The 14,097-nt window shown below is 32.5% G+C and overlaps 1 protein-coding gene across 9 annotated transcripts in view; it reads left to right on the top strand.

Moving 5' to 3' along the window:
• The window catches only part of LOC129906888 (zinc finger protein OZF-like), a 453,260-nt gene that overhangs the window by 225,161 nt on the left and 214,002 nt on the right, over window positions 1-14,097 (top strand). For 6 of the 9 annotated variants that reach the window (XM_055982860.1, XM_055982861.1, XM_055982858.1 and 3 more), the window contains one exon: window positions 10,950-11,129. The exons of the other annotated variants lie outside the window; for them this stretch is intronic. In XM_055982860.1, coding sequence (XP_055838835.1) covers window positions 10,950-11,129 — 180 coding nt within the window. The remainder of the gene's footprint in view (window positions 1-10,949; window positions 11,130-14,097) is intronic. 9 annotated transcript variants of the gene reach the window in all.

The following is a 14,097-nucleotide window of genomic DNA, read 5'->3' as shown; positions in this document are numbered from 1 at the left end:
TTCAAATACCTTTCGTGCTGATTTTTGGTGAATTATTTCTCAAACATCGAAGTTCACGGTTTTGACTTTTAAACGTCCATATCTCGAGTAGCAGATTTTTTACATTTTTGGTTTGTATGTGTGACTTATATAATTTAACAATATCTATCGATTCCAGTATCAATCTTTTTTCTACCACTCTTTGTTAAGGATATAGCTTTTTGACCTTTTTTTAAATTTACCTCAGTTTCCCCTTCTAAAATGTCAAATTTCTAAAAATCCTGAAAATTAAAATTTTTAAATTAAATTTCCTATGACATTATATTTTTTTTATAACTCTTAAGCTTGCCATATAAGCAGGGTCGCATTTTGAAAAATTTGCAAAAATAAACTTTAAGGCCTGGCAACCCTATGCCTTGACAGGATATCGCTAGGCAACCCATGTGCAAACTGTTTCTTTAAACACTACCCTTCGGAAAATATAGCTTTCAACTGGTATAATGAGGTGGATAGGTCGTCCCATGACGGGATTTTTCCCTTTAATATGTTGAAATATGAAAATAAGCACCTTTTCAAAAAATCCCCTCTCAAAAAAGGTAAGTTTAATTAAAAATTTGACAGACACGTGTCAAGTTATTTTATTTTTCCTAACTTATCACATAAAAATTATTTAAAAAATCTTTCATTCTGATTTTTGGTGAATTATTTCTCAAATATCGAATTGGAGTATCATGACTCTAAAAAGACTATATCTCGCGTTGTAGATTTTTAACATTTTTTATTTGTATGTGTGGCTTTCATATATTTATAATATCTATCGATTCCAATTTCAATTTTATTTCTATCACGTTTTGTTTAGAAAATAGATTTTTGCCTTTTTTCTAAATTTACCTTTGTTTACCCTACTCAAACTTCAAATTTTAAAAAATCCTGAAAATTAAAATTTTTAAATTAAAATTCCTATGACATTATATTTTTTTTATAACTCTTAGGCTTGCCATATAAGCAGGGTCGCAGTTTCAAAAATTTGCAAAAATGAACTTTAAGGCCTGGCAACCCTATGCCTTGACAGGATATCGCTTGGCAACCCATGTGCAATTTATTTCCTAAGACACTAGCTTTCAGAAAATATAACTCTCAACTGGTATAACGATGAGGGTAGGTCGTCCTATGGCCGGATCTTAGACTATTAGCTGTGAAATAGGCACCAAGGTTTAAAATTATATCAAAAAGTATAATAATTCCTGTGTAGTTTGTCTTCAAAAAGTGTTAACAAATCGGCTGAAAACAACAAAAACTACTATACAAAATATAGAAATCATTGAATTATTCTCTTATTTGTTTTGTTTTTTAAAAATAAAAGTAGGTAAGCTCTTTTTTTTTATTTGAAACAATTTTGATAAAAAATTAGACCAAAATAGTTTCTTTATTTTTTGTTGTATTTGTTGCAAATACAAATTGAATACCAAAGAATACTTTGTGGTACTCAATTTGCCTAAATTGAAATTAAGTTACCTTTTGCAGGGCCCCTCGCAAGTTACCACAAATCTTTAGTCCGACCCTGTTTCAATGCATATGTCTTTATGTAACTAACACTATTTTGTACAAATGCCGCACTGGTTTCTCCAAATACCCATTCCTGTACTTCTTAATTTTAGGTTCACGCATAAACACATTCATTAATACACACTAATGCTTTAACATGAGTTCTGACTTTGCTAAAAAAGGAACCCAGTCTTAAATAAATTCTTCTCATATTTGAACACATAATTGAACAAAATATATCCGTAACCATACTATGTTTTATGCTTCAGATCAACTTCACACAATTTATTCAATATGCGACTGGTCATTCGAATTCAAGGCCAGTGTTTATTTTTTAAGTTTAATTTTAATTTTATTTCAGTAATACTTGATAAAAACCAAGAAATAAAAATCACTTGAACTTTCTTTTAAATATTTTGTTTGCTTGTTTTTTGTAAGGGTTGGTTTGACTTACTTTTCGGTCAAAGGAGAATAGGCATTTTGGCCCATGAGCGCCCACTAATGAAATTGGTATCAAATGAAAGAACTTTAACTTAAGAAAAACTTTGCCTATGGAAGATTGGCTGTATTGCGTTAAGAATGCAAGATATTGCAATATTAGTATTATTAATGCATTCTTCAATGTTTGAAGGACAAATTGCATTATATTTTATTTTTAAATACAAAAAATAAAAACCTACTGTCATTTTCCGTTAGCCTAAAGACATTTATCTTGAAAATCCGACCAATGGAACTCATAATAGGTATTAGATTTTTAAGCCAACCACTTCAAGATTTTGTTGGAGAGTTTTCAAACGATTCAAACAAACAAAAAAATGAACATTAAAAATCTAAAAATAGACTTGAAATTGTTGTTTTAAAAAGCTTATACACTAAGGATAAAAAAAAACCGAAGCAAATAAATTCTATATTAAAAACAAAAATTGCAATGGATAAAATATTTGTTCTTCAAAGTGTCATGGTCTCATTTCAAAGCTTGAATTTTTTACTTTGAATTGTTGGGAAAAACATAAAAATGCATACCTACGTTAGTATTAGCCCTATCTGCCAATAAATTGCACTTAATTTGTTTTAGATGTTACAGTTTCCAGATACTCTCTGTTTCAATTTTAGTCTCTTTTATCTTTATCTAGCGTTATCTGTCAATTAATCATGCCTATTACAGAAGACGCAGTGACTCAGTCCCCGGGAATCTACTCGATCCGCAACCGAATCAAATTTCAATCTGTGAACTCCCCAGGATGAACTGTATTATCGATCCACGAAAACACACTAAACTGCTTACCGACATATGTCATTGGTGACACTTACATAGCCAAATGTCATTCTATCACTTCCGCACCGGCGGCTTCAGTAATGAGAAATCTTGTGAAAGTGACTCTCACTCCCGCCGCAGTGCATCTGCGTCTTCGGTAATAGGCATGAATAGCACTTCATTTTTTTAATGTTAAATTTTCCAGAGGAGGCATCTCTGTTTCAATTTCAGTCTTTTTTCCTTACATACTTCATTTATGTTGATTGGATCTTAATAAAGTGAACAGTTTTTTAAGTTCATTTACTTAAAGCTTTTGTTTCAAGCTTTTTAATGGTACCATTAACATTCATTTATGTCAATTACATCAAATATCATTTTTACAGAACACAGTTTGATTCCATTTTTTTTACTCCTACGTGTAGTTTCAGTTCTAGTGGTTGGATATTAAAGATAAAGGTCTCATATTCAGGGAAAATGATAGACTATCATATTTTGCACTTAAAATACACATTAAAGTAACAACATAGAGACAATCTATAAAAACTGCATTTTAAACCTTTGCGAAAAAAAACTTCTGCACAATATATTTAAGACATAATTACATAAAAAAATAAATTCATTCTTGGCCGAGTAACGTCCACGTTCCATAAAAATTTGCCCATTCTCCTTTAGGTGTGTTCAACTACAAATTTGTTCACGTTACATGTCTATTCTAGTTAGAAGAGTAGTTAAAACTGTTTAAAATGAGAACAAGTTTGACGAGGATTTAAATTAAGGCCCCAACCCATAGAATCCCTTGCATCCGTTCCGTCAATCCATCCCTTGAAGTTGAAGGATGGGACAGAAAGGGGTGACCCATAGAACACGTCGTACGACGGATTGCTTTTTGACAGCTCACTTCAAATTCCAAGGTGTGTTCGATATTTTATCGCTGAGGAAGTTCTGATGCAAGAAATTTTTAACTATTATTGTTGTTCTTTTTTTTTAATAAAATAAAATGCACGACTAGATTTCCTGTAGGTACTTGCTCTTCAGTTAAAAACAATTTTTTACAACAAATTATGAGTTGTAGGTATGACTTTGGCGTAGTAAAATTGAACTCTACAACAGAGTTTGAGTATTTAATTAATATAATTGATTAGATATATTATTAAATGTTACTTTTATTACATTTCTCACAAATAAACAATTAAAGTTCACAATTCATAAAATCGGAGAAGAAAAGAACACAGTTCTTAATTCTGAAATTCCCCGGCGTGCACTCAGGAACAGAAAATCGAACTGGTCTATTGTTGACAACCAATGTCAAAGGATACGACGGATGAAAAAGTAGAAAGTTGGGTTACTTCTTCCGTCAAATCCATCCGTCTCCGTCCGATCCGTCGCTTATGGGTCGCTTCCCATAAGAACGTGTGTATTTTATCGAGCTGTCAGTTGAAAACTTCGACGGAACGGACGCAACGGATTCTATGGGTTGGGCCCTTCACTTCAAATTCCGAGGTGTGTTCGATATTTTATCGCTGAATGTGCACTTAGGAAGTTCTGATGTAAGAAATTTTTAACTATTATTGTTGTTCTTTTTTTTAATAAAATAAAATGCGCGACTAGATTTCATGTAGGTACTTGCTCTTCAGTTAAAAACAATTTTTAATAACAGATTATCATTTGTAGATATGACTTTGGCATAGTTAAATTGAACTCTACAACAGAATTTTAGTATTTAATTGATATAATTTATTAGATATATCATTAAATTTTACTTTTATTACATTTTCTTCACAAATAAACAATTAAAGTTCACAATTCATAAAATCGGAGAAGAAAAGAACACAGTTCTTAGTTCTGAAATTCCCCGGAAATCTGAAACAGAAAATCGAACTGGGGTATTGTTGACAACCAGTGTCAAAGGATACGACGGATGAAAAAGTAGAAACTTGGGCTACTTCAGGGCCCGACCCATAGAATCCGTTGCGTCCGTTCCGTCAATCCATCCGTTGAAGTTGAAGGATGGGACAGAAAGGGGTGACCCATAGAATACGTCGTATGACGGATTGCTTTTTGACAGCTCACTTCAAATTCCAAGGTGTGTTCGATATTTTATCGCTGAATGTGCACTAAGGAAGTTCTGATGCAAGAAATTTTCAACTATTATTGTTGTTCTTTTTTTAAATAAAATAAAATGCACGACTAGATTTCCTCTAAGTACTTGTTCTTCAGTAAAAAACAATTTTTTATAACAAATTATGAGTTGTAGGTATGACTTTGGCATAGTAAAATTGAACTCTACAACAGAATTTGAGTATTTAATTGATATAATTTATTAGATATATCATTAAATGTTACTTCTATTACATTTTCTTCACAAATATACAATTAAAGTTCACAATTCATAAAATCTGAGAAGAAATTCCCCGGTGTGCACTCAGAAGCAGAAAATCGAACTGATCTATTGTTGACAACCAATGTCAAAGGATACGACGGATGAAAAAGTAGAAAGTTGGGCTACTTCTTCCGTCGAATCCGTCCGTCTCTGTCCGATCCGTCGCTTATGGGTCGCTTTCCATAAGAACGTGTGTATTTTATCGAGCTGTCAGTCAAAAACTTCAGCCAGTCTTAAATAAATTCTTCTCATATTTGAACACATAATTGAACAAAATATATCCGTAACCATACTATGAAAATTATGCTTCAGATCAACTTCACACAATTTATTCAATATGCGACTGGTCATTCGAATTCAAGGCCAGTGTTTATTTTTGAAGTTTAATTTTAATTTTATTTCAGTAATACTTGATAAAAACCAAGAAATAAAAATCACTTGAACTTTCTTTTAAATATTTTGTTTGCTTGTTTTTTGTAAGGGTTGGTTTGACTTACTTTTCGGTCAAAGGAGAATAGGCATTTTGGCCCATGAGCGCCCACTAATGAAATTGGTATCAAATGAAAGAACTTTAACTTAGGAAAAACTTTGCCTATGGAAGATTGGCTGTATTGCGTTAAGAGTGCAAGATATTGCAATATTAGCATTATTAATGCACTCTTCAATGTGTGAAGGACAGATTGCATTATATTTTATTTTTAAATACAAAAAATAAAAACTTACTGTCATTTTCCGTTAGCCTAAAGACATTTATCTTGAAAATCCGACCAATGGAACTCATAATAGGTATTAGATTTTTAAGCCAACCACTTCAAGATTTTGTTGGAGAGTTTTCAAACAAACAAAAAAATGAACATTAAAAATATAAAAATAGACTTCGTCGCCCGAGAGTTGTTTTGTCGTAAACGCCAAAATGCACTTTTTTAAACTGGATATGTAGTAATAGGTTTTAGAACGTTCTCTTTTCATTTCTGTTATCAGATTTGTCCTAACGTTTACCGTTACTGAGATAATTAGTGTGCATTTTGTCGTATATCCACGAAATAAGCATCGGATTAGCGTTGGTTTGTCGCAAGCGCCAACTTTTGGCGTTTACGACAAAAATTCTATGTATTTTTCAGCTTTTTTTTCTTCAGTATTGGTTTGTCGTACGTCGTACAAAACAGATAGGGTAGAAAATTTCGAACTTCTTTTGTCTTACATGTATGTAGGTATATGACCCAAATAGAATATAAACAAATATAATAAACCTACTAGAAAAGTATTTATTGAAAATAAGGACTTCATGTGCTATAAGGACAACGAATTTAAAAACTAAGGGCTGCATTAAGCTTTGCGCTACTTGAGGTTTTGCACTATTCCTAGCGGTGCAAGGAAGAAAAAAGTGCATCTGAGAGACATCTCAAATGTTTTGTCATGGTTCTTGTCGTTTGTTAATGCCGCTAGATACTTGACCTCACCCTCGGTCGCAAGTACCGCTTATAAATATGTACACTTGTTGAACTTCTATCGAACACAAGATCAAGAAGTCGACCGTCGGTCGCGGGCGCCGCTTCGTTCAAGCGCGTTGTCTTGAGCGAAGTGAATAAAGGTCGCAGTTTTATTGGTTTATTGTTGTACATTTAAGGCCCCAGCCCATAGAATCCGTTGCGTCCGTTCCGTCGAAGTTTTTGACTGACAGCTCGATAAAATACACACGTTCTTATGGGAAGCGACCCATAAGCGACGGATCGGACGGAGACGGACGGTTTCGACGGAAGAAGTTGCCCAACTTTCTACTTTTTCATCCGTCGTATGGTTTGACATTGGTTGTCAACAATAGATCTGTTCATTTTTCTGTTTGAGAGTGCACACCGGGGAATTTCAGAACTAAATGAACAGCGTTCTTTTCTTCTCCGATTTTATGAGTTGTGAAATTTCAGTATTCATTAGTGAATTAATTGTAATAAAAGTAACATTTAATGATGTATCTTATAAATTATATCAATTAAATACTCAAATTCTGTTGTAGAGTTCAATTTTACTATGCCAAAGTCATATCTACAAATGATAATCTGTTATTAAAAATTGTTTTTAACTGAAGAGCAAGTACCTACATGAAATCTAGTCGCGCATTTTATTTTATTAAAAAAAAGAACAACAATAATAGTTAAAAATTTCTTTCATCAGAACTTCCTTAGTGCACATTCAGCGATAAAATATCGAACACACCTCGGAATTTGAAGTGAGCTGTCAAAAAGCAATCCGTCGTACGACGTATTCTATGGGTCACCCCTTTCTGTCCCAAACTCCAACTTCAACGGATGGATTGACGGAACGGACGCAACGGATTCTATGGGCTGGGGCCTTTATTGATCTTGTCAATTCGTTCGCGCGCGCTGTCTTCAACGAAGTAAATTTAAAAAAAGGTTCCTGTTTTATTGCTGTATACTTATTGATCTTGTATCGAACACACAAGATCAACAAGTCGACTTTAGTCGTGGGCGCCGAGCCCGTGGCGCCTCTTCGTTCACGCGCGTTGTCGTGAACGAAGCGAAAAAGGGTTGCTGTGAGTTTTGTTATTGCACCCGCTCGCAAAAAAACACCTGCTGGTCGAAAATTATTTTCTTAAGGCGCCATTGTGCTTCGCTAAATTTGCGTTATTGGTTTGCAAATTGATGATACTGATGATACTTTTACACTATTTTATAAAGCGAGCGGTAGAAAAGTGGAATATAAAAGCTCATCAATATTTAAAACATATAAAAAGTCTTCCATAGCAACTCCTGTAAATTTGATTAGCCAATGTCTTCAAATTACTAAAAAATCTAACTCGATAACTAAGGATAAGATTATTGATATTAAAAGCCTTTTCATATTTATGCCTAAATCAGACCAAGAATATTATGAAGCGTTATTCAAATCAAAAAATTAGAATAAATTCTTTAGTTTGATATTTATTTAATTTACTTTTATTTATAACCATATATTAATTTATTAATTTAACCAAACTTGGTTTATTTTTATTTTATTTCTTTCATATTTCATAGCCAAAGGATGACTTTTATTTTTTGTTAAGACATTTTTTAAATTTTTTTTTATGTTTATGGTCATATTTTTTGGTTTTTCTTTATTTTAAATATATTTATTTTAATAATTGAGCCTCTAAGTATAACCAATACTACTTCTATGTAATAAGAAACTATCTTTTAAATGTTTAATTAATAAATAAAAAAGAACTGTGAAAATTTTTTTATTTATTTTTTAGTATTGGAATGTTGTACGTGCGCCTACTTTGTCGTACGTGTACGGGATGGAAAAAAAGTTGATTTTGGTGGCGTTTACGACAAACTGATTTTGGATAAAAACCTTGATAATTTGAAAACTAAAATAGATGTGACAATTTTGACAACATAAATATGAAGAAGATATCGCACAAAATATTCTATTAAAAATTGAAAAAAATCTATCGGCCAGTTTTTTTTTTATAAAAGCTCAAACCTTAAAATGCGATTTCCCAAAATTCCAAATTTGGCGTATACGACAAAACAATTCTCTGGCGACGACTTGAAACTGTCACTAAGGATAAAAAAAAACCGAAGCAAATAAATTCTATATTAAAAACAAAAATTGCAATGGATAAAATATTTGTTCTTCAAAGTGTCATGGTCTCATTTCAAAGCTTGCACCCCGGCGTGCACTCAGAAACAGAAAATCCAACTGGTCTATTGTTGACAACCAGTGTCAAAGGATACGACGGATGAAAAAGTAGAAAGTTGGGCTACTTCAGGGCCCGACCATAGAATCCGTTGCGTCCGTTCCGTCAATCCATCCGTTGAAGTTGAAGGATGGGACAGAAAGGGGTGACCCATAGAATGCGTCGTATGACGGATTGCTTTTTGACAGCTCACTTCAAATTCCAAGGTGTGTTCGATATTTTATCGCTGAATGTGCACTAAGGAAGTTCTGATGCAAGAAATTTTCAACTATTATTGTTGTTCTTTTTTTCAATAAAATAAAATGCACGACTAGATTTCCTCTAAGTACTTGTTCTTCAGTAAAAAAACAATTTTTTATAACAAATTATGAGTTGTAGGTATGACTTTGGCATAGCAAAATTGAACTCTACAACAGAATCTGAGTATTTAATTGATATAATTGATTAGATATATTATTAAATGTTACTTTTATTACATTTTCTTCACAAATATACAATTAAAGTTCACAATTCATAAAATCTGAGAAGAAATTCCCCGGTGTGCACTCAGAAGCAGAAAATCGAACTGATCTATTGTTGACAACCAATGTCAAAGGATACTACGGATGGAAAAGTAGAAAGTTGGACTACTTCTTCCGTCGAATCCGTCCGTCTCCGTCCGATCCGTCGCTTATGGGTCGCTTCCCATAAGAACGTGTGTATTTTATCGAGCTGTCAGTTGAAAACTTCGACGCAACGGATTCTATGTGTTGGGCCCTTTAAGGCCCCAACCCATAGAATCCGTTGCGTCCGTTCCGTCAATCCATCCGTTGAAGTTGAAGTTTGGGACAGAAAGGGGTGACCCATAGAATACGTCGTACGACGGATTGCTTTTTGACAGCTCACTTCAAATTCCGAGGTGTGTTCGATATTTTATCTCTGAATGTGCACTAAGGAAGTTCTGATGCAAGAAATTATTAACTATTATTGTTGTTCTTTTTTTTAATGAAATAAAATGCGCGACTAGATTTCATGTAGGTACTTGCTCTTCAGTTAAAAACAATTTTTAATAACAGATTATCATTTGTAGATATGACTTTGGCATAGTAAAATTGAACTCTACAACTGAATTTTAGTATTTAATTGATATAATTTATTAGATATATCTAATCATTAATTGATATTTTTATTACATTTTCTTCACAAATAAACAATTAAAGTTCACAATTCATAAAATCGGAGAAGAAAAGAACACAGTTCTTAGTTCTGAAATTCCCCGGTGTGCACTCTAAAACAGAAAATTAAACAGATCTACTGTTGAAAACCAATGTCAAAGCATACGACGGATGAAAAAGTAGAAAGTTGGGCAACTTCTTCTGTCGAATCCGTCCGTCTCCGTCCGATCCGTCGCTTATGGGTCGCTTCCCATGAAAACTTCGACGGAACGGACGCAACGGATTCTATGGGTTGGGCCCTTTACAAACGAGTGCTCTAACTAGAGTAGGCTTTATCGCTTGAACAAGCTGACTGAAAATTTGCGCCATTGAATTTTATGGAGTATTTGAACCATAATTTCGCAAGTTATTGCAAAAAAAATTCGTAGCTCTCATACTTTCCAAGTACTTTGACTGAAAAGGATATAACAATGTTTGAACAAAAATTTTCAAAAAATGCAGTTCTTTCAAAAATAGCAATGACAAATTTTTGTCTGTTGTGAGGTTGTTCCATTCGCTTTATGGATCTCAATATTTCTTCATTTGCTTTAGACTTTAGAGAGATTTTCGATTATCTGAAAAGATATCGACTCTGAACACTGTGATCTATCAAGAGCTTTCTAATGGAATAGTCGTAATGATTATAAAAAATTATTCATAGCAATCTAGATTTCATTATTTGTATATATGTAATTTCTATTTATGAGTAGATATTATTGAATATGGTAATTCTAAACTAAGTTTCGGTCACTCAAAATCATGTTGTTTCCTGACTTAATTCCAAGTTATGTATAATTTTTTTTGTATATATGTAGGTGAGACTTAAAAGAACGTAAAAGTTGATTTTAATAAAATCTTACTTTTTCATTTTGAATATTAACCTACTACTATTTATTCTAGGTTATTGGAGCATTCATAGACCGTTCCAGTGCAGTCAGTGCAGTTCATCATTTTGTCGGAAACCCTATTTAGATATCCACATGAGAACACACACTGGCGAAAAACCATTTCAATGTGATATATGTTTGAAACGATTTACACAAAAATCTACTTTGAATATCCATAAGCGGACTCATTCGGGTTAGTTTCATTGTTTTCTTAGTTTTCTTAATTATTCTTAACAAAAAATACATTTACTTTCCAAGTGAGAGTTCTTTACTTTTCCAATATTAATAAGATATTTTAATTTTTGATTTGGTAGCCTTTTTAGTTTTGACTAGGTTTTACAAACATATACTTTTAAAAATCCCTCCTTGTTATAATAAGACAATTGATGGAATTAGGCCTTTTTCAATAAAAAAAATATCATTTTGACTTTATTGCACAGTTTTTAAATATTTTTGTAGTAAAAAAAAATTATTTTGAATACAAAAAACATTAAAATCTAATCAAAAGTACTATGATATAAAATATTTATATGAATGTTATCTTCTTCGTTGGCTACAGGTCGTATTTTGATTTTACATTTTCTTTTTTGTCGACGTTTCGATTGTGCTTACAATTAATTAAAACAGTCAATATTAGGTTCACATAAAAGACAATAAAAGCTAGACGGGCAAAAACGGGCAGATTTTTTTTTTGTTTTTGCTTTTTGACATCTTTCTCTTTAATATGATACCAAAAATGTTACCGAATAAAACCGAATAATATAACAAAAGGTCCATTGAAAAAGTAGAAATAGAAAAAAAACTGTCTTTTTAATAACATTTAAAATAAATTATTTAAACAATAAATTCAAGCTTCAAGTTCAACAAATATATTTTTTTAAATAAAGTACACACCTGCAATTGAAACTTCTATAACAAAAATTTTATATAAAACAATAGGAACAAAAAAAAAATTTAATTATTGCCGATGTAATTTTTCACAGTGAAAATAGCTTCATCTGTTTGGGAGCTAGAGCTTATTTTCTTCGCAAAACAGGGAAAAAACAGACATTTTTGATACTTTGAGCGAGTGTCGGCAAAATTTAGACTTTTCCAATGGAGCTTAAATTTTGGCTATCTAAAAATCTGCAAAAACTGAACATTTTATGGGGTTCCCCCGACCAAATTTTAAAACTCACAGTATATTCATGCCGTGTCGGTAAACATCTACCAAAATAAGGCGTCTTAGTAAGAGTACGACAGATCTAACTGATGAGCCCACTGTCGTACCTGGGCGAAACGCTTTATAAATTTGGAGTTGAGGTCACTTGAACTTTAAAATTAAAATTGTAATAAAGTAACTTTTTGCAATTTTCTGATTCAAGAAACATCCTGAAGTGACACGCCCGCCATATGATTTTCCCTGAAAGTCGATTAAGGCGCATGTTAAAATGTTAACATTAATACTACGTTTCCACCTACCCTAAATCCGAGATTTATCTAAATAGATTTAGCATAAATCTCGAGTTTTATTCTAAATCTCGCATTGAAAGTAGGTGAAAATCTTAGATTTAGGGTAGCTGAACCCAAATCTGAGATTTAGCGAAGTAGATTTAAAATAAATCTCGAGATTTATTCTAAATCTACTTACCTAAATCTCGGATTTAGCGTAGGTTGAAACATAGTATAACAGCCTTATTTGTTAGATTTGCTTAAATTGGTTCTCAATGGTTGTTTAGTTAAGTTTGCTTAAATATTTAATTCGCCTTTAAGCAACGTTGCTTAAATTTGTAATTATAATCGAATTTCCACAGACGATTAACTAATCGATAGTTGTGTCAAAAAATGAAGGGGAATTGACTAATCTAGTACAAAATACTATTACATTTAAGAAACATCACGTGGGTTTTGACAGCTTGTATGTATTTTTGTAAACAAAAATTCTTAACATTGACTGCAAAAAAAAACACATTTGGTCGTTCACGATGATTTTGCTTTCGTCGGGTCCCTTAATAAAATGCACAGAGCAAAGTCATACTATATTTCCACCTACGCTAAATCCTTGATTTAGGTAAGTAGATTTAGAATAAATCTCGAGGTCTAAAATCTAAGATTTTCACCTACTTTCAATCCGAGACTTAGAATAAAACTCGAGATTTATGCTAAATCTACTAAGCTAAATCTTGGATTTAAGGTAGGTGGAAACGTAGTATCAGAGAGCACTGATAAATTTAATTTTTTAACATTCTTTATTTTTAATTTAAAATTCAAGCTCCTTTTAGGGAATAATTTCATTTCAAACCAAAATCACGACTTCACCCCACACCCTAGATAAATTGTTACCATGATACTGAGCTCACGATCTTAGTAATAATTCATATGTGGTCTAAACGCTGTGAATGGCGTTTAAATTAAGCAATCGTTAAGCAACTTTGCTCAAATGTGTACATTTTTTATAAATACACATTTTGTACTTAAAAGCTATTAAGAGGTTGTTTAACTTTACACAACCTTTAAGATTCTTTTATAAATATGGCTGTAATTGTTTTCCAAACAAACGAAAAACAGATAGCCACCAACCACACGACAGCACTTGTTTTTTTTTAAGCTTAAAAAAAAGCTTTAATAATGAAAGCTCTTTCACAAAAACAATAGAAAAAGGGAGTATTTTATGAAACTTATTTACTGTGAATAATTTTAATACACACTACACACCCTTGTTGATTGAGTTTCAGTCTGTTGTCTGTCACCGATCGTGTGGGAGATAGGTCATAAGAGTATGTACGTTAGAGTGGAGCGTTTTCGGACTTTTCTTTCAGATCACTGCGTGCAACTCATGGTTTATGCGTTGTGGTCTTCTGAACATATTCTGATACTTTTTTTTATTCGACAATGGAAAAATAAAAATCGGGAAGCCTCTGAAGATTGCTCGTTTTTCACGAAAATCGATATTTTATGAGGTGTTAGAATTAGAACCCATCTGAATTGACTTAGGTAATCTTTTTCATTTCACTACCTACTGCTCATAACTTATGCTGAGTGGTCTCTAGAAACAGATCTGATCCCCTATTTTGAGTCGTCAATGGAAAAAACGAAATCGGGAAGGCTCCGAAAAATGCAAGTTTCCGTAAAAATTCAGAATTTTTAAATTGTATAAAATCTCCCCCAGAACAAATTTCTGT

The sequence above is a fragment of the Episyrphus balteatus genome, chromosome 1 (genome assembly GCF_945859705.1).
Source record: "Episyrphus balteatus chromosome 1, idEpiBalt1.1, whole genome shotgun sequence".
Classification (NCBI taxonomy): Eukaryota; Metazoa; Arthropoda; class Insecta; order Diptera; family Syrphidae; genus Episyrphus; species Episyrphus balteatus.
The sequence above is the reverse complement of the archived record's forward strand: the minus strand, read 5'-3'. Positions and strand labels throughout refer to the sequence as shown.